This window comes from Neomonachus schauinslandi, chromosome 11 (assembly GCF_002201575.2).
Source record: "Neomonachus schauinslandi chromosome 11, ASM220157v2, whole genome shotgun sequence".
NCBI classification, from domain to species: Eukaryota; Metazoa; Chordata; class Mammalia; order Carnivora; family Phocidae; genus Neomonachus; species Neomonachus schauinslandi.
Genome location: NC_058413.1, coordinates 13337273 through 13358539, shown reverse-complemented (window position 1 = coordinate 13358539; position 21267 = coordinate 13337273). Strand labels below are relative to the sequence as shown.

General features: G+C 38.2%; 3 protein-coding genes across 3 annotated transcripts; 1 reads left to right on the top strand and 2 right to left on the bottom strand.

Moving 5' to 3' along the window:
• Positions 1–1749: 1749 nt before the first annotated feature.
• Positions 1750–2718, bottom strand: LOC110576123 (olfactory receptor 5M11). The gene has a single exon (XM_021685209.1). It carries the CDS (start codon positions 2716–2718, stop codon positions 1750–1752), a length of 969 nt encoding a protein of 322 aa, XP_021540884.1.
• Positions 2719–13414: 10696 nt separating this feature from the next.
• LOC110576124 (olfactory receptor 5M11-like) lies at positions 13415–14398 on the top strand. Its single transcript, XM_021685210.2, has one exon. The coding sequence runs from the start codon at positions 13415–13417 to the stop codon at positions 14396–14398; it is 984 nt and encodes a 327-aa protein (XP_021540885.2).
• A 1327-nt stretch (positions 14399–15725) lies between these two features.
• Positions 15726–16679, bottom strand: LOC110575803 (olfactory receptor 5AP2-like). Its single transcript, XM_021684836.1, is given in 1 exon segment — positions 15726–16679. A coding segment is annotated over 1 exon segment (954 nt).
• Between the last annotated feature and the right edge of the window lie 4588 nt (positions 16680–21267).

Below are 21267 nucleotides of genomic sequence, written 5' to 3'. Positions count from 1 at the left end.
AGTAAGCCCCTCTTTCTGGGGATATATGCAGAGGAAATGAAATCATGACCTTGAAGAGATTATCTGCACCCTCACATGCATTACAGCATTAATCACAATAGTCAAGACATGGAAACAAGTGTCCATTTGCAGATGAAGGGATAAAGATGATGTACAATGGAGGATTATCCTACCATTAAAAAATGGAAATTGCCATTTGTGTCAACATGGATGAGCCTTGAGGGTATTAGGCTAAGTGAAATAAGTCAGAGAAACTAAAACTGTATGATCTAACTTTTATGTGGAATCTAAAAATGTCAGACTCACAGAAACAGAGTACAATGTTGGTTGGCAGGGCTGGAGATGTGAGAAATGGGGAGATGTTGGTCAAAGGCAACAAGCCTTCAGTTATAAGATGAATAAGTTCTGGGGAATCTAATGTACAACAAGGTGACTACAATTAACAATACTGTACTGTATACTGGAAAGTGCTAAAAGAGTAGATCTTCAATGTTTTCACCACTACCACCACTACACACACACAAAAAATCGTGCTTATGTGACATGACAGATGTGTTAACTAATAGTCTTTTGATAATCATTTCACAACATATACATGTATCAAATCATCAAATTGTACACCTAAGCTTACACAATGTTATAGGTCAATTATATCTCAATAAAGCTGGAAAAAAACACTAGACAGTAAATTTCCAAAATTAAAATCATAAAGAATATGTTCTCTGACAACAGAAGTAAATTACAAATAAATAACAATGAAGTATCTTTTAAAGTTCCAAATATATGGTAATTAAACATGGTCTTCTACATAGCCCGTTGGTTAAAGAAGAAGGCACTGGGAAAATAAGAAAATTTTGCAAACTGAATGTAAAAAATACCAAATTTAGTTGTTTGCAGCTAAAGCAGTGTTTAAATAAAATATATAAACATTTATATGAGAAAAGAAGTAAAACTCAATAATCCAAACTTTCACTTAAAAATCTAGAAAAGAAGATAAAAGATAATGCCAAGTAATTCTCAATTTTTAAAATCCAAGTGACACAGAAAGTATTCTTTCTTTTCCTAGACCTGAGTGTGTAGATTCAGGCTTGCAGGTCAGAAGGAAGAAGCCAGTCCCTATAGTTCAGAGGCCACAGACAGGATCCACAAACTCAGAGTTAGAGGGGGAAAAAAGGATCACTTTATTCCTTTCTTCCCATTTCATACTGATCATTATAAAAGTATATTCACAAGAAACAGGAACCACTCTCATGACCCATGGTTTTTGGTTTTATTTAGTAGCTCAGAGAAGTATAGAAGGATGTGTTTCATAAAGACTCCTAGTTCCAAAAAGAGAGTAATAAGAATATAATAAATCCAAGGAACTGAGCTGAGAGCATCTTTATCCCGTTTATCTTTATAAACAATAAGAACACAGGAATGTTCCATGCCATATCCAGTGGGAATTTTCACTTAGAACAATGTTCCTCAAATTTAATGTGCTTACAAATCACCTATGATGTGATTAAAACCCAGATTTGGATATAATGGATCTAGGTGCAGAATGAGGTGCTAAATTTCTAACAAATCCCAAGATGATGCTGTTGCTGCTGGTCTGTGGACCAATGTTGAGGGACAAGAGCTTAGATTAATAAGTGAAGCTCATTTTTTCCCAGACCTGAGATTTTTAGCTGAGATATTTGAGGCATATTCATAGAGAATATCAAAATACATTATCAGAATGCAAAGCTATTTGAGCCAAAGATTTAGTTATGATTTATTGAAAACTGGAGGCAGTCCCGTCTTAGTGACCATATTTCTTCTGAGGACATTCTTCAAGGCTTGCTTTACATCTTTGTTCCGCAGACTGTATATCAGTGGATTAAGCACCGGACTTACAAAGGTGTAGAAGACAGCTATGATTTTGGATTCCTCGACAGTCTTATCTGTTGGTGGTCTTACATACATGCAGAAGAGTGTCCCATAAAATAGGGTCACAGCCATCATGTGGGAACCACAGGTGGAGAATGCCTTGTGCCTTCCCTCTGCTGATTTGATCCGGAGGATGGCAGCAATAATGTAGGCATAGGACACCAGGATGATGCTGAGGGAGTTGGACAGGTTGAAGCCAGCTGATATGAGCATGGCATGCTCTTTGACGTGAGTATCAGAGCAAGAAAGCTTAATCAGTGGCGGGTCAGCACAGTAGAAGTGGTTGATGACATTGGATCTACAGAAGCTCAAGCGGAAGGTCAGGATGGCCTGTAAAAGCCCATCTGAGAAGCCATAGACATAAGGAAATGTGGCTAAGCCAATGCAGACACGCCTGGACATTTTCATACTATAGCGCAGAGGGTTACATATGGCCACATAGCGGTCATAGGCCATTGCTGCCAGCATGTAAAACTCAGTGAGGAGAAGCACGATGAAAATGTAACACTGTGTAAAGCAGCCAGCAAAGGAGATGGTCTTCTTCTCTGATAAGAAATTAGTCAACATCTGTGGGGTGGCATTTGAGGTGTAGCACAAGTCTATAAAGGCCAAATTAGTGAGGAAGAAATACATGGGTGTGTGCAGGTGAGAGTCCAGCCTGATCAATAGTATCATGCCCAGGTTGCCGAAGAGGGTGGCGAGGTACACACCCAGAAACAGCACAAAGAGGAGAGGTTGGAGCTCAGGACGATCTGTAAGCCCCAGAAGAATGAATTCTCTTATTGCACTGTCATTTGTGATAGACATTTTCTGAGAGTCTGGACCTGCACTGGAAACAACAGAAATAAAGCAGACAGGAAGGTATCTCTCAAATCATATTACTGACTATTGAAATGATTTTTCTCTGTACCTCCATGTGTCATTCAAAATGAATACTACCCTAAACAGATTCTTTACTTCTACTAATCATTATTTCATTTGTCTTTGTATTGAATTGTTATTATATTTCTCTATATAGACACCTACAGTTACACCTATAGATAACTATACTTATAACTATAACTATCCATATATATATACAACTGAGCTACATACCCTCTTGCTCTCTGCAATATTTTTTGCCTCTCAAACTCTACTTATCCCATAAGGCTCGGTATGTTTTATGCTTCCAGCACACCCTACATACTTCTCATTCATTTTGTAGCACATTACATAACCATAATGTGTCTACTTTCCACTCCTCATATATTCCTTCCACAGGGGCAGAGACAAAGTCTAGCTCATTATTGCACTGTGACTTCTTTTTTTTTTTTTTTAAGATTTTATTTATTTATTTAGAGAGAGTTGGGGGGCAAGCGGGGGAGGCGGGGCAGAGGGAGATAAAGAATCTCAAGCAGATTCCTCAGATTCCACTCTGAGCTCAGGGCCGGATGGTGGGCTTAATCCCACAACACTGAGACCATGACATGAGCCGAAATCAAGAGTCAGATGCTCCACCGACTGAGCCACCCAGACGCCCTGCGCACTCTGACTTCTAAGTAGTTTTTATGAACTGAATTTTAAAAAGAAAAGAAAAAAAAAAACAGGGTAAGCATGAAAAATTAATTACTTACAAGTGTTTACTTCTCTCTGTATCCCCACAGAGCTTGACATGACGTCATGTCTTTAAGAGAATTAAGAGCTTTGTGAATTTTAGTGTACAAAGAAATTTTCTGGAAAACTTCATAATCAAGAAAAGTCACAGAAAGTTTGTTTAAGAACCTCTTATGTGGGATATGGGGATCTTCATATGTAACAATTGTCCAGGAGATTATAAAGCAGATGTTCCCAGAGTCACAATTTTAAAAGGCACAGTCACAGTGGTCTTATAAACTTATGGCAAATAAATGAACAAAGAATCATCAAATCGTATTAATTCTCACTCAGTATTTTGCAGTCTACAGCGATGACAATGTGTCGATAAAGAAACCAGTTTTGCATAGTTAGTATTTAAGTTGTTAATCACAACTTTATCTGTCTAGAGGTATGACAATCCCCATGGCTTTTTTAGCTCTCCTTTACATCATTACTAGTGTTGAACTTCCTCTTCCTTCCTCTCAAATGCCTTTTTTTGCCCTTTTTCTCATATTCAATTTTTTAAAACTGGCCCGATTCTTATCTCATTTCAAAATGAGGCACTGAAACTTAGTTTAGTCTAAGTTTTAAAGAGCCAATGACAATGTCTTTTTGCACTTTATCTCTTTTATCCGGAAGGGTAAGTACTTAACATTTGTTGAATACACCAGTAACAGTTACTGATAATGAGCAATGACCCTTAGCCATGAGTTTTCATTTCCTCATTTGTAAATGGGTATGATAACTTCTGCCTGCCTCTAAAGTCACCGTGGACATCAAACTAGATGTTCATAAAATAAGCGTTTATTGATACTCAACATATCATGTGATTAGGCCCTGCGGATGCCAAAATGAACAGAACCTTCAAAAATCCATGCCCTTCTAGCATTCGCATCTGTTGGAAAGAGACACAGAGTAGTGAAAGTAAGTAAATGGTGAGTCAAATGGCAGTGTTATAGAGAAAAATTAAGAAAATGGAGTTTTGTGGAGAGGGTGTTCAACTTTTAAATAGTAACATCACTGAAGTACTCATGAAAATGTGACTGTTTTTAGCAACAAACTGAAGGAGGATGAGCACAAGGAGTAAGCTTATTTTAAGAAGGGTGTTCTAAGGAAAATAAAGAACAGAGGCAAAGGTACCATATGTGATCTTTCTTTGGAACTGCTAGGGATGTGTGTGTGTGTACAAGTTTCATGCAGAGGAGTGAAAAAGTCCCAGCTTAGATGTTCCCTAAAATGTAAATGATTAACTTCTTTGAAAGCCTGATTCATCTCCACTTATGAGTTTCCTACCAAGAATAGCAATGACCTTCACTGCAGAACAGGAGTCAGTGGAGAGTTGCAGCTACTCTTCCAGAAGTGTCTAGCAGGAAATTACCCTTCAAACAGCATATTTCTTTAAATGACATCAACAGGATGGCTTAGGAGGTAATTTCATATTCGTTTGCACCCAGGAAACCCTAGAAAGAGTGGAGATAGTGTTCCCAGAAAAATGGGGAAAAAAAGATCAGGATGTGCAAATTTCAGATTTATAAAAGGCATGACAGGAAATTGGACTTGAGAGGTTCATTTGCAGAAAAACTCATTTATTGCATGTCACTAAATGACTGCCTATGGAATCTGAAATGGTCTTGACCCATGAACTCAGTGATTTATATGGGATCCAGAAACATCCACTTGAAAGTGGAGCAGAAGTCCTGATAAGACAGACACAAAAAAGACAATGAATAACATGTTTGCTGAAAAAGAACATCACAGATGACCCAGCTGCCTGTGTCAAGCTGGAGTGAAAGGTGAACATCTTCTGAACAATGAGTTGTGGGTTTAGTAGTTTACAACCAAGGAAAGTCCCTAACTAATGAGGAAAGAACCAGCAAAAGAGTTGCAAAAGGACAGTACAAAGCTGCAAGTGGTAAAGCGTGGAACTAGGATTAGCTAATAAACAGGGTCCAGTACAAAATAAGAATGTTAGTTATCTATGTTCAAAACTTATCAAGGATTTCAAGATGGTGACATCAGGGCATGAAACCTAGCTTAACATGCTTCTGAAATCAGGGTAAGGTCAACTGCACAATGTTCTTGCCCATGAAACCAGGTGTTCCTGGAACACAGAGACTAAAAGAGCTGATGATGGGGATATAGAAGGAGGAGAGCATCCCCGTGAAAAGAAGAAGTAAAAAGAAGAAAAAAGATAAAAGGGAAAAAAAAAAAACCTCAGGCAAGGATTCAGCCCTGGTGAAAATGTGCTAAAGGGCAACACAGCTCAATTCATCTAGCTGTCTAGACAATTTTGTAGCCCATTCTTTTACAAGAGAATGAGAAAAGACTTTGTTTCTGAAAAAAGGGAGAAAAGTTAAGGAAGAACCCTTAGCAAGAATTCAGTGAAAGAACGGGCTTTAGGCTTCTTCCTTTTTTTTTAAATGCAAATCTCTTTAAAAAATCTAATGAAACCACTGAAACTATGGATCCACAAAGAGGATAAATGCACACACTCAAAATCTTGCCAAAAAGTAAATAAATAGATAGACAGATGGTAGATAGATATAGATATAGATAGAGAGATAGATGATAGATAGATAGATGATGATGATAGATGATGATGATAGATAGATAGATGATAGATGATAGATAGATGATAGATGATAGATGACAGATGATAGATAAATGATAGATAGATAGATGATAGATGATAGATGATAGATTATAAATGATAGATAGATGATAGATATAGATAGATAGATGATAGATAGATGATAGATGAAAGATAGAAGATAGATAGATGATGATAGATAGATGATAGATATAGATAGATAGATAGATGATAGATAGATAGATAGATGATTGATAGATAGATAAAAGTAAGGGTCTCATAGATCTCCTGGCTCCAACTCTAAGAACTTTCTGTTAGAGTAAGCTCTAACCCATGCCTGAAAAGTTTGCATATTTCACACAAACAAGGTGCAAATTGCTGTGCCTCAGTTTGAGACTTTTTGCTATCTCCTCTTGACTAAAAATAAAGAACATAAAAACACAAATACTTACTTCTAGTTGTGAAATGCACCTATTTTCTTACCTCTGATTAAAGAAGTTCACTGAGGCCTTTCTAAGATATTAAATGTAGCTGCATTTATACCAGGATGTGGGAGGGGAGACAGGTCATCAAACAAGTCACAGAAGAACTTGAGAATAGCATCAATGAGTGTTACATGGGGAATCAGGCCTCTGGGGATTAATTAGGACACTCTGGGATCAGAAAGCTAATCATATGCCTTGGTCTTATTTTCCATAATTTCAAATTTCCTATTTGCCTTAAAAGCTCTGGGGAAGGCACACCAAAAATGTCACCTTGAAATTTTGATGCTCATCTGATTTTTCCATTTCTTTCTTTCACACTAAAACTGTTTCCTCTCCTAAACTCCAGAGCTCTCAGAATGTCCCCTAGATGAATATCAAAGTCTTGGAGAGGGTCAGTCACAGGTAAGATTGTGAAACACACGGGGCAGTGGCAAACGGTTTGGTGAGCACTTCCTATGTGTGGACAACTTTCACATAGTTACCTGAATGTCCTCAAAACAACCCTAAGAGGCAGAGACTCCATCCTGAACGTTTAGCTGAAGAGACGGAGACTCCACTAAAGCAGCAGTGAGGGACTAACTCCCCCAGGACCACATAACTACTAAATGGAAGGTTAGAATTCGACGCCCACCTTCACATGCTCAGTGGACTCCATTTTCAATGGTAGGTAGCTGCCATGCCTCAACCTGCTGTCACACGTTGTCCTCTGTCCACCTCTGGCTTTAAATATTCTCTGAGCCTCCCCTCCACTCAGCACCTTCCTCATTCCCATCAGATTCAAGCTGCTTCTAGCAGTGGGACAAGCTCAAATAGATGTCTCTCAAAAGATGCTTTCTCTGCCTCCTCAGAAATGAGACCTGAGCACTCTGCCATGTGCTCTTAGAGATCTGCCCCCATCCCTGTCTAACACACTCTGTTTCATTACCTGCCAATGTCTCTCTTGCCACCACGACATTGCAAACCCATACAGGCAAGGACTGTGATCTCAGCATCTAGCCCAGGCCCTGGGACATAATAGTTCATCAACAGATACTTGCTGAATAATACAAGGAGTATGTAATATGCACTTAATTCTGTGAGCACACAACAAATCTTGGTTATTCCCTCCCAAGGAACTTTGCATTTTATGGAGCATACTTCTTATTCCCTCACAAATGAAATCTGTAGGGAAATGAAATGGAATCTGACTAATTTGTTTAAGGAACCACAGGAAAGAAATCAGAATGGGGGTAATTAATTATAGGTGACATGCATTGGACTCTTAATTTGTGCTGGGTATTAAGCTTAGCACCTTGCAAGCATTAGTTCAATTATTTCTCACACTACTCCATGGGGCGTTAGTACTATTATCTTCATTTAACAGACGGGAAACTGAGGCTAAGAGAGATTAAGTAACTTTCCCTGGTAGAAGCAAATTATAAATTGTGAGCCTGGGATTCAAACAGGTCAATGGATAGCCCTTGATATCACATAGTTGATAGTTTAGCAAAGAAATGTGACAAGCTCACACCATGCTAAACATTCTCCAGGCTTACTGGCATTCATTCATTCATTCACTCATTCATCCACAGGGTTAAAAACACTCAGGGAAAGCTTTGTATTTACCACTGTTCTGTCATCATAGAGAGTATAAGAGAAAGTGAAAAGATTTGTGTCCTTAAACAGTTTCTGCTTCATGGTGGGAGGGATGAGGCAGGGATATGTAAAGTTTCACAGTTGGGTTTTCAATTGGTAAGAATTCATGAAGATCATGGTGGAAAGTGGTAGAGAGTAGAGCTTGCAATGAAATAATTATAATGCAAAGAACATAATGATAGTTTATCAACTGAATATATATCTATTGAGAATCACCTATATTCTAGGTTTGGGGAAAATACTGGCTTTATAATAGTGAGCAAAACCAGATATGGACCTTGCCCTCTGGAGCTGACAATCTGGGGATGACACAATCATGAATCAATCAAACAAATATCATACAAATGTTAACTTGTAGTTGTGAAAAGTCCTGTACATTAAAGGTCTGTGATACTGTGAAAACATACTCAGAGGATAGGACTTACTTGGAGAAATCGGCCAACGAGCCACCAAAGATGGAGCAGGATAAATATAACTAATACCAACAAAGACAAAAACTGAAACTAAAAAACACCAAATTTAAAATGAGAAGAAAGTTTACCTACAGAGAACTAACGGATAATATGATCCTCTCTAGAACAAATTAATACAGGCCAGAAAATGAAATATTTTCTATTTATTGAAAGGAAATACCTGTCTATCTAGATCCATACCCTAACTCTCGAAGAATTCCTCTTTGGGAGTTAAAGTTAAAACGAAAGAGTTTCAGACAAATAAAAACAGAATTTCTGTCACAGAAATTTCTCTCACAGAAACTGTCATTGAGGACTAATAATTAAGGGTATAAATCATGTAGAAGAAAACTAGACCCAGGATGAAAAGTGGTTGCAAAGGGAACAGTAAGAGAGTCATTGACAAAAATGGCTAATACTAAAGAACATTAATATTAAATAAATATTCGAAACAGTTATAATTGCAGTCATATATAACATAACATTTAAACAGTTTATTATTAAATGATAATTTATTATCAATTATATAGTATATACTTCTTCATGACACCGTATAAGATAGAAGCAGGAGTACTCAGAATTAAAATATTCCATAATCTTTTTATTATTCCAAGCCAATATGACTAATGAAGACTTAGTTAAGTCATTATGCCTATCTAAATTTAAAGAAATTTACTAAAAATAGAACGTACAACGTATAATAATCAAACAAAAAGTAGAACCAAAAACTAAAAAAGCATTTAGAGAACACAATTTAATTTGTGGTAGGAGAGGGGAAAAAACATAGAGAAAATGTTTTCAAGGGACAAAATAAATTGTTAGAAAATATTACTAAATATATACTTTCACAATAAAATATGAAATTCAGTGATTAAAAGGACTCAGAGCCTGAAAGTCAAGGGTAAAAATGTACATAATAGGCATCAAGTAACCAAAAACAATAAAAAATACTGCTGAGGATGTATGAATAGCAGGCAAAATACACTTTTAGATTTTAATCAACAAAGTTGGGAGAAAGTACAAAATGATAAATGAGGTAAGACTAGTTCATTAATTGACATGAGCTAATAAAATAGGAAAAAAATTACAAACAGCAATAAACAAATCCACAACCATCTCTCAGTTTTTAGATATGAAACATTAAAACATTTGTAGGGATATGAAAATCTTTTTTAAAAAATCAACAGGATTGACCTTGACCTCATAGAACCCTGCTGTGCTCAGCCCCAGTTTCTTCTAGAGTGATTTTAGACACTGTTGACTTTCAGGACTTGTAGTCTCAGGAGAAAATGCCAAAGGTGAGCAGTAGGGTGCCATGATATGGATGGGTGTGCAAATTGTCAAGCAGGAAATGGACCACCTGTAATACCTGAAGAGGGAAAAACATAACACCCCACTTTTGTTGCCATGTTCTTTGTGAACTCTTACATCTGGAAAACAGTATGGAGGTTCCTCAGAAAGTTGAAAATAGAGATACCATACAATCCAGCAATTGCACTACTAGGTATTTACCCCAAAGATACAAATGTAGGGATCCAAAGGGGTATGTGCACCCCGATGTTTATAGCAGCAATGTCCACAATAGCCCAACTGTGGAAAGAGCCAAGATGTCCATCGACAGATGAATGGATAAAGAAGATGTGGTATATATATACAATGGAATATTATGCAGCCATCAAAAGGAATGAGATTTTGCCATTTGCAATGATGTGGATGGAACTGGAGGGTGTTATGCTGAGCAAAATAAGTCAATCAGAGAAAGACATGTATCATATGACCTCACTGATATGAGGAATTCTTAATCTCAGGAAACAAACTGAGGGTTGCTGGAGTGGTGGGGGGTGGGAGGGATGGGGTGGCTGGGTGATAGACATTGGGGAGAGTATGTGCTATGGTGAGTGCTGTGAATTGTGCAAGACTGTTGTATCACAGATCTGTACCTCTGAAACAAATAATACATTATATGTTAAAAAAAAAAAAAGAAGATAACAGGAGGGGAAGAATGAAGGGGGGGAAATCGGAGGGGCAGACAAACCATGAGAGATGGTGGACTCTGAAAATCAAACTGAGGGTTCTAGAGGGGAGGGGGGTGGGAGGATGGGTTAGCCTGGTGATGGGTATTGAGGAGGGCACATACTGAATGGAGCACTGGGTGTTGTATGCAAACAATGAATCATGGAACACTACATCTAAAACTAATGATGTAATGTATGGTGATTAACCATAATAAAAAAAAAAACTAAAAAAAAGAAAAGAAAAGCACTGATTGACAAGGAGGGAAGGTCTCCTAACAACTTGGAATGAATCCAGCTGGTGGAGGCCCATGGCATGGTGGGCTATGGAGTGTGATGTGTGACTGAAAAAATTTTTGATGCTATTCAACATGATCTGCGCTGGCATTTTTAAAACACTGAATACTTTAGTAAGAATAAGAACACATGAGTTCTTCTCTCCCACTCCTTCACTTCAGCTCATAATTTGAAATATAACTATATCAAATTTACTTCTGCAAGAGGTGTTTCTCCATGTGTATCCCAGAAAGAAAACCCTGGACTGTGTGTAGTAAATAATAAAATGGTGTGATCATTAATAAGAAAATTTACTTCTTTTTCCTTATATTTCTGAATGCAAGAAAACTTAAGTTAGGGTCATGGAGACTCTCAGAAAGATTCTCTTTTTTTAAGCTTTCAAAAACCAACAAAATGCTATCAAGGTTAAAGTTAGAGGATGGGGTACTTCCTTCTTCACGCTAATGGTGAAATATTTTGTGTGCATTGATGATGGCAAGTTCTATACTTAAGCAAACTCTGTGGTAACACCTCAGGATCCTCTGTAAGGGGAAGGTGTAAACTCTCAGTAAAACCATGGGTAAAAACCTATGATAAACCTCTTTTATTTACTTTAAACAGATCGTATCAAGTGTCTCTTTCAGTGCTTCAACACTGTGCATTAAAATCATGTGGAAAACTTGTTCAAAAATATGCCAATGTGTGTAGCCCACCGGAGTTGAGCTGTAACCCAAGTTTTGGTGTTATCAAAACTTCCACATTGGAACTCAGTGTCAAGCCAGAGTTGATAACCACTGATCTAAGAGTTATATTTGTGAATATATTATTTTAATAAGCTATAGAGTTATTCTTTAAAGGGTATGAACTTTTAATATCATCCTGGCCTTACAAAATTAAAGGTAACTCATTTTTTCAGTCCTGAGTCAACTTCCATCTGTTTCCAACAGTCCAACCTGCAAATTTTCATTGCCAATTTTCAAGGTTTTAGGTCAGTACCATTACCACTAGTTCATGTTATAAAAACAAACCGATAATTGTGCTTCGTCCTGTACATTTTTTACATGGCAGCTATCATTTTTGTAGTAACTCAGTCTCCACTGGTACATCAGGGAGGTAAGACATCTACACATTATGAAAAATCAGCTGATGTGAGTTGGCAAAATTACTTCTTTGATTCATCCATTTGTTCAACTAAGGGTTATTGTGTATCCACTGATTCAGGCACTGATTCAGGCACTGATTCAGGCACTGGCCCAGGTTCTAGGGATAGGGCACACATAAAGTTCTTGCCCTCCTGTGGTTAACATTTTAATGGAGGATAGACAACAAAATATGTAAATAAAAACTATTTATGTAAATAAATAATTTCAGAAGTGATAAATGAGCAAAAATAGATCATGAGCCATGATTAAAGAGCTATTTGGAATGGAGCTTAACTTGAGATCTAAATGAAGTGATGAAATAAGGCACTCAAAGGCCTAGTAGAAGAACTTTCAAGGCAGAGATCAGTATATGAAAAGGCCCTGAGGTAGGATTGTGTTCAACATGTTCAAAAATGCTAGAAGGACAATGTGGCATGAGAAAAAGGACTGGAAGGAGACTTTTATCTTAGACCTAAGTGGCAGCAGAGGAACTGCTGATAAGCTGTTCTAAGATTCAATGTGTAATCTTTTGAAGGTAGAGCAGACAAGACTTCCTAATAGTTTAGATACCAGGTGTGAAGTCAAGGGCATGGGATAAAATGAAATATGAATATGACATATATAATATAAAATAAATCGGGATACAGTGAGATAAAAAGAGACCATGAGATCAAAGGGGATATTATTAGGTGAAAAACAACTGAGACCATCAACAACTGGTTTGGAACAAAGGAGATAAGAGGGACAGATCACCAAAGAGCCAGGAGAGGTATGTTGCTATAGGAAGATAAGGAAGAAATTAGGAAGAAACTGAACATCAATAAATACACAACAGGCTCTCAAGAGTATATGCTACTCCAATTACAAAATGTTGGCCCTTGCAGACAACAATACAACCGGTCTACAGAGAGTCACCCCTTCTTCCCATTCCCTGATGAAGCATTTATGTCATGACCAGACTATGGGAGTAGTCATGTTTGAGTGTCAAAAGGTTCTGATCCTATAGCTTAATTAGGGACACTAATGAGCTAAGTCAAATTCCATATGAAGGTGGGAGCAGCAAAGCAGACAGCACGGCTGGTGCATGGACTTCAAATATATTGTCCACTTCATCAGCATCACCAACCACCTGATGGCAACTACTGAAACTCTTCCAACTCTGGGGGAAGTAACAACCTATTTAAACCTCTCTTTTCAAAACCGGTTTGTGTTAGTGCCCATTTACTTTGTCTATTCTTGAAATGCCTATAATTTATTTCTGTTTTTATATCTGAAAAATTGTTCCATATTAGAGAATATGAAGATGGCCACACTTCTCCCACACAATGGCACTGAGGCAACTGAGTTCATCCTCCTGGGACTGACCAGCCAATGGGAGCTGCAGTCCATCCTTTTTGTGGTGTTTCTCCTGATTTACCTCATCACCCTGACAGAGAACTTTGGATTGATTGCATTAATCAGACTCACTCCCCGACTGCAAACACCCATGTACTTTTTCCTCACCCACTTAGCATGCGTGGATATTTTTTATTCTACTAATCTATCTCCTCAGATGCTTGTTAATTTCCTCTCTGAGAAGAAAACCATTTCCTACACGGGGTGTCTGGCCCAGTGTTTTGTTTTTGTGACTCTGTTCCTTACTGAGTATTACATGCCCAGTGCCATGGCCTATGACAGGTACCTGGCTATCTGCCATCCCCTGCACTATAATAGCAGAATGTCCGGGCCACTTTGCACCTGCCTTGTCATTTTTCCCTACCTCTGGGGTGCTATGGTGGGCACAGTGCAGGTAATATTGACCTCTCGCTTGTCCTTTTGCAGACCCAACATCATCAACCATTTCTACTGTGCTGACCCACCCCTCCTCATGTTGACATGTTCTGACACTTACATAAAGGAGACTGCCCTGTTTGTGTCTGCAGGGATTAACCTCACTGGTTCCCTATTCATCATCCTCATCTCCTATGTTTTCATTTTCATCACAATTATGAGGATCCGTTCCAGCGAAGGGCAGTGCAAAGCCTTCTCCACCTGTGGCTCTCACCTGACCACTGTCACTTTGTTCTGTGGGTCCCTATTCTGCATGTATCTGAAACCAACAAATGAGCAGTCTGTTGAACAAGGAAAAATTGTGGCCGTGGTTTGTATCTTTGTGAATGCCATGTTGAATCCATTTATCTACAGCCTGAGGAACAAAGATGTGAAACAGGCTTTGAGAGCAGTGTTTATGAGAAACCTTGGTACAATGGAGAAAAAGTCCATTTTGACAGTCTCCCAGTGAAAAAAAAATCTCAAAAACAATTGAAAAGCAACCCATACTGGTTGTATCTGAATGCAATTCTCTGGAGTAACAGTAAAATCTTTTATGTATGCATAGCTTAGGACCAAGTGATAATCCTAATGGAAACAATAAATGGGACTATTGTAAGGAAATAATGGCTGTTGGGAAACACATCACCAGAAGTCTTCTGTTACAGTTAAGCTGGGCCTGTGTTCAGTCTCACTCAAGAACTCACTTCCACTTGACTAGTAGGCAGAGAAGTTCTTTCTTTCAGTTCATAGGTCAACAATATTGACCATCACTGAGCTATTCTTACTAGCAAAGTGAGGTATGAAATATGGTATGAATATGAAAATGACTTACATCCATATAATATATTACATAGTTTCCTTTAATGAAAGCTGATTATCTTCTCAAAAAAGGCTCAAAGTTCTAATTTCAGATGTTTGTTCTCAACACACTTTTGATGCATTGTTATGTCGACTAAGCCTGAATTGAAAACCATCTGTGTTTTATTATTTTCACAAATAACCAAATTTTTTACATTTTAATTACCCAAAAGATTTGTTTCATTAGTTTCCCCTAATCAAAACAGATACCTATGTGAGTGGGAGATAACCATTCTGGATATAAAATTTTCATTGTCTACATATGAAGTTTTTATGATTTTGTTCCTACAACATTGACAATTATTTGCTCTATAATTCTACATATTACCTTTCAGTTCTTGTCTACCCACAAACTATTTTAAAATAACAGCTGCTCTAGGGGTGCCTGGTGGCTCAGTCAGTTAAGTGTCTGACTCTTCATTTCAACTCAGGTCATGCTCATGAGATCGAGTCCTGCATTGGGTTCCATGCTCAGCATGGAGTCTGCTTAAGATTCTCTCTCTCCGTCTGCCCCCCCACCCCACTCCCACTCTTTCTCAAATAAATAAATTAATCAAAAAGTAAATAAAAGATATTCCTTTCCTAAGAGTCTCAGTCTTAGGAATATCTGTCTCAGAATCTGTTTACCCAGGTCCCAAAGACAAATATATAATATTAGATCAAGATAAGGTAAATATTGAAATTGGATCTTAAACCCAGGTCGGCCAAAACCAAGTATTTTGATACTTTACCAAGCACCAACCTCCTCCACTATGTTTATTCATCATATAGGCCCATGGATACACATTTAAGATGCCAGAAGATTTAGAAGTATATCCCATTTTAAGCAATCTACTTTACACCCCCCCACACACACACACAAGAGCTTAAGCAACCAGACAATAAAATTAATATGAAAACATATTTTTTATGCATAACAGGTGATATGTAACATGGCTTTACAGTATGTGTTTCTGTAAGATCTTCTTTAAGGCCCCTTTCACATCCTTATTTTTCAAACTGTTAATGAGGCGATTTAGCATAGGGATCACTACTGTATAAAAGACAGAGACAATCTTGTCCTGTTCCATTGAATAGATAGATGTAGGGCACAAATACATGAAGAGAATTGTCCCAAAGAATATGATGACAGCCAGGAAGTGGGAGGCACAGGTGGAGAAGGCTTTGTGCCTGCCTTCTAAAGAAGGCATCCTCAAGATGGCAATGAGGATGCACAGGTAGGAAATGAGAACAATCATAACACAACTGATGACATTAAAACTGGAGAAAGCCATGATCACAATGCCATTGATGCGAGTGTCAGAGCAAGGGAGTTTGAGCAGGGGTGGGGTGTCACATTAGAAATGGTTGATCCTATTAGAACCACAAAAGGACAATCTGAAAGTCATCGCTCTGTGTATGGCTGCATTCCCAAAGTCTGCTAGGAAAGAGGTAGCTACTAGCAAGAAGCAAATTTTCCCAGACATGAGAACTGAATATAGCAGAGGGTTCCAAATGGCTGCATAGCGGTCATATGCCATCATGGCCAACAGAAAGCATTCAGTCCCCAAGAAGGAGCCAAAGACGTAGAACTGGGCAGCGCATCCATTAAAAGAAATGTCTTTATTCTCAGCCACAAGGTTCACCAGCATCTTAGTAGTGACGGAAGAAGAGTAAGAGGCATCAACAAAAGAGAGGCTGCTAAGAAAGAAGTACATGGGGGTGTGGAGACAGCGATCAATCTTAATTAACACAATCATCCCCAAATTACCCACCATGGTTGCCATATAGATTAACAGAAACAATCCAAAGAGGACAATTTGTAGATCTGAATTGTCTGAGAGTCCTAAGAGGATAAATTCTGTCACTTCTGTTTGATTTCTACCTTGAACCTCGTTCATGTATCTCATCATTTCAGCTGCAATAAGAGAGAAGATGGAACATGGCATTTGGTCAGATGAATACATGACAGAGCCACAAACATCTTTTATTGACATATATACATAGAAATTCTAGAAGTGCTTTGGACGTGATGTCAAGTCAAAAGACTGCTAAGTTCTAGGTGTACAGCCTATTAACTAACGACCTTGAGACAAGTGACTTAATATCCATTAACTAAGAGCACTTCTAGCATTAACTATTTATTGGATAATTATAGGAACTTATCCTTAAGATGTATCTCTCTTCATTATTTATGATAAATAAATTAATGGATATATTAATATATACCCTCTAGGCACAACTTCTGGGGAAAGATGGCAAATGAATTCAGGCCACTGCTTATTCCTCCACAGTTTTACTGGAGTGAGTAAAAAATAGGGAAAGTTATTAAATTATCAAAAGTACCAAACAAGAAGAAAAGAGTTGAATCTTCTGGGGGTGGGGGCAACTTTAAAAACTGATATTCTAAGGAAAGAAACAGAGGAAATTTGCATGTGACTAGCATGGTTGCAACCCTGCTGGAATTTCCCAGTATCAGCATCTACAGGGGGGAAAAACTGTCTGTTAAGTATGAAAATTTTGAATAATTCCCTCCAATATTTAGAGAATTCGATTGCATGAATGAAGTGAAAGGAATAGAACAAGCCATAGCAGTGAGAACCTCTTACTTAACACTCAGATTCACAGGATCACACTGGGATTAGAAAACAGCAGCAGCAGCATGTGGAATATTGCAGTCACAATGCTGAACTGGGGGAATAATACACTGCCAGGTCATCTAAATGAAAACAAGATTCACCCCCTGTAAAGTGCAAAAAAGGCAAATACAGGACAAAAGAAAGAAGGGAAAGAAGGAAGAAGGAAGGAAGGAAGGAAGGAAGGAAGGAAGGAAGGAAGGAAGGAGGGAGGGAGGGAGGGAGGGAGGGAGGGAAGGAAGGAAAAAAGAAAACTCAGCCTAGAGCTTCCAAGTAAAAGTTTAGGCAACATCTCCAGTGGAATTCTTCCCCACCTCAAATACAATCCCCTACCCATTCCGTGACCTCAGATTACTGAACAGTAGATAAGACTGTCCTGGGCTAGCTGTCCAGTCATAGCTCAAAGTGTTAAATCCTTTATCATTCACAGCAGGAGGTTATTTGATACTGTCTAAAATTAAAACATGGGACCAAAGCAACCCAATATCTGTGCTAACACTGGAGATCATGGATCTCTTGAGCACAGTTGGGAAGAAGAGTGCGCAGGAACTGATTCCATTCTCATAGACACTGCCATACTCAGAAGTGGGTATCCGTGCTCTGTCCAGCTGGTTTCCTTTGGGATAGGGGCTCAATACCCTCACCAGTGATCAAACCCAGCATTGTTATACAGTATTGTAATACATTCAAACTGTCAGTGCACCCATTATCTTATCCTAGCTGCACTACAAATCAGTGAGGGAGATAGCAGGTATTATCCTAAAAGTGTTAATAAGATTATCTTATGTTAGATGAGGTCAGTGAAGTGTAGGGCTTTCTTGGCTATCAGCCAAGAATGATGAATTTGGGACTAGAACAATCCTGGGTTTGATGTCAAATTATTTGCTGTTCCTCAACACTGCATTGCCCCTCTCCCTATTTCATGGGACAGATGTACAGCCCTGGTACTCTTCCTTGGAATAACCTTGCTGTCTGAATTTCAAAGAAGAGCATCTCCAGAAGGAAATATAAAGAAGAATGGATCTTTTTCTCTCATCTTTAATCAGAAACTTTCCCTGAGAGGATTATTCTATCAGCAATAGCGGAAAATAAATAAATGAAATGCAGTACACATTGTGTGTGTGTGTGTGCATGTGTGTGTGCTAGAGACACAAGAAAGGTAATGATGAATAAAGTACTAAAATATGTTGAGCATTCGCTATGCTCTACAGGCACTGTGTTATTTTTCCTGCAATATTTTATTTAAATCCTATGAGATAGGCAGTATTATAATCCTCATTTGCACCTGAGAAATTGGAGGTACAAAAGATCTGTGACTCTCCCAGAATTACAGAATTACCTAATGGAATCTAATTTATACCCAGCTAATGCAACTCTCATTCTCTTAGCATTTGAGATCATTTAGAATAACCCCCTCGATAACAAATGTAAGCACTAATAAACAGAATAATTGCCATTGTAATTATCAGGGCTTCATTAATATGCTAGAATACATTTAGTTACATAAAGAAAAAAATCTATATATCTCCTAGAGAAAAAATATAGTTGTAATTGCTGAAAATTGTCTTTCTTAGAATTTGCATTCACTAATTTGCATTATTAGCAAAATACCACTTGTTTTACATCTGGTGCTATGAATTACATGCTACCATCTCCCTCTACCCTGGAAAATATACCTTCACCATAACCCACTCTCTGAGATTTTGCAGTCAGTCCGGAGATTCTTAACAAAGGTTTTCAATTCCTAGGAGTTTGTGAAAACAATAGTGAGATGTCCTGATAATTTCTGGCATTTAAAAACATCTTCAAATCATATTATTTACTACTGCTTATATTTCTCTTAGTGACTTACAAGTCTTATAACAAGAAAAATGGACAGAGAACTTATTTAACATACCTTCTTAGCTTCTCAGTGCTCTTGGAGCTTTGGGTATATGGGTAGTTGGAGAAAGGTACAGGGTTGTGGATTTTTCTTCAGGTCAATAAGTTACTTGGGCAGAACCCTTTATATCTTTTCCTGACCTTTCTTGACTGCTTGACTTCTATTTAGTCCTTTTGCTTGTTTCTGTCCAGTGCTTAAATTCACCAAAAACAAAACAAAACAAAACAAAACACACACATCAAACTTCTTCTCAGAGAAGGCATTCATCAATTCTCCCAGGTGAAACAGTAGGCAGAGTTAGAATGGATTTAAGGCATCACCCATTACAGAGATAAGACAAGTGAAACCCTTTACACCTTCCCTGTCAAAAGATAATTATTTGCCTTCTTTCTTACTTTTCCTTGAAAATAAGAATCCCATTTGTTATATCAGAGTAAAATACATTTTAAAATATAGAATACATCACTGCAGTGCAGCTGTAATATTGTTTGCAATTATTTCCAATTGTAGAGTCTCTGGATCAGACTCTGGAGTAAGCATTCTGAATTATTTTAAATAGGACATACGTCTTGTTCTTTAGTGTCTGGGGACTGCATCCCTCATGTCATCTCATTTTAATCTACTTGTTTTCCCCCCGAAGCTAAGGAAATTGTAAGTCCTCTTCACATTTCTCTCCTTTGCCCTAGGGACACCTGGGCCCAGTGGAAAATGAGTTTCCAGGTCCATATTTCTAGCCCTCACTAAACATCCCTCTTCTGTCTCACCCGATAGCTGGTGGTCTGATTCCCTTAAGAGCGTTGAAAGAATCCACAAAATAGCAGGTTAGCTCTATCTCCACCTTCCAGAAGGACTTTGTGTACATATAAGAAATTATGCTACCTGGATCATGGTGGAGGGGCTGACTGGAAGAAATGCCCAGAGGCAGGAAATCTCAAAGAGCTTCAGAATAAGAAGAGAACTCATTTTTAATCCTAGCTTGAGTGTCATTCAAGGAGGTACCAGATGATGCTCTATCTCCCTGCCGCCAAGATGGAGACCATCAGAAATTAGGCTGCAATATGATTTCCATGGAGTACTGAGAATTCACACCAGATACTGGAATGTGAACTTGGTGCCATAAAAGATAAGCCACTGACAGCTTGCAGTGAATTTTTAATGAAGAACCATGGGACTCTAAAGCCCAGGAAGCAGGCAACAAGCATTAATGATCAATTAATAGAGACCATACTAACTTGTAAAGATGTGACCTCCCCTTTAAGAGGAGCTTATATATTAATATGATACCCAGCTGGTCATCTCCGGGGTCATAATTAGAAGAGAGAAGGGCTAAACAATAATAGAGCAACTAATATTAACTGAGCGTGTACTATTTGCTGAGTGTCCTAAACACATGCATTTTCAGATTGCTATTAAGCACCTTCATCATAGATAAGTAAACTGGGGCCTTGAGAAGTTACTTGTCCAAGTAGTTAATACTCACCAGAACTGGGACTTGAACATGGTTTTTTCTCACTCCAGAATGAGCATTGCTGACCATTTTGTGCTACCACAGTCCAAAAGTAGCAACGAGTTTGTTCAAAAATATCCCTCTGTGTTTAAATACAAATAACACATAAACCACAATAATGACTAATGACTTACCTGATGTCTTCTGGACAAGACTGATTAATCGGGAGGAATGTCTGTGGTACTCGCGATGGCTAATTTTACATGTCAACTTGTCTGAGCTAAGGGATGCCCAAATAGATAATAAAACATTATTTCTGGATGTGTCTCAGGAAGACATTAGCATGTGAATCAGTAAAGTAAGGAAGATTGCCCTCAACGGTGTGGATGGGCATCATCCACTCCTTTGAGGAGTGGGTCTAGATCTACATGTCCATCTCCTACTGGGTCTGCCCCTCCGGGGAATTCTGACTAATATGGAAATCTTGGCGGTGTTGGTTGCTAAGAGAAGAGTGCATCTAAATATCGGTGGAGATG

What these genes read in the sequence shown, in the direction of transcription:
- LOC110576124 (XM_021685210.2), top strand. Translation starts at nt 13,415, where the DNA reads ATGAAGATGGCCACACTTCTCCCACACAATGGCACTGAGGCAACTGAG.
- LOC110576123 (XM_021685209.1), bottom strand. Translation starts at nt 2,718, where the DNA reads ATGTCTATCACAAATGACAGTGCAATAAGAGAATTCATTCTTCTGGGG.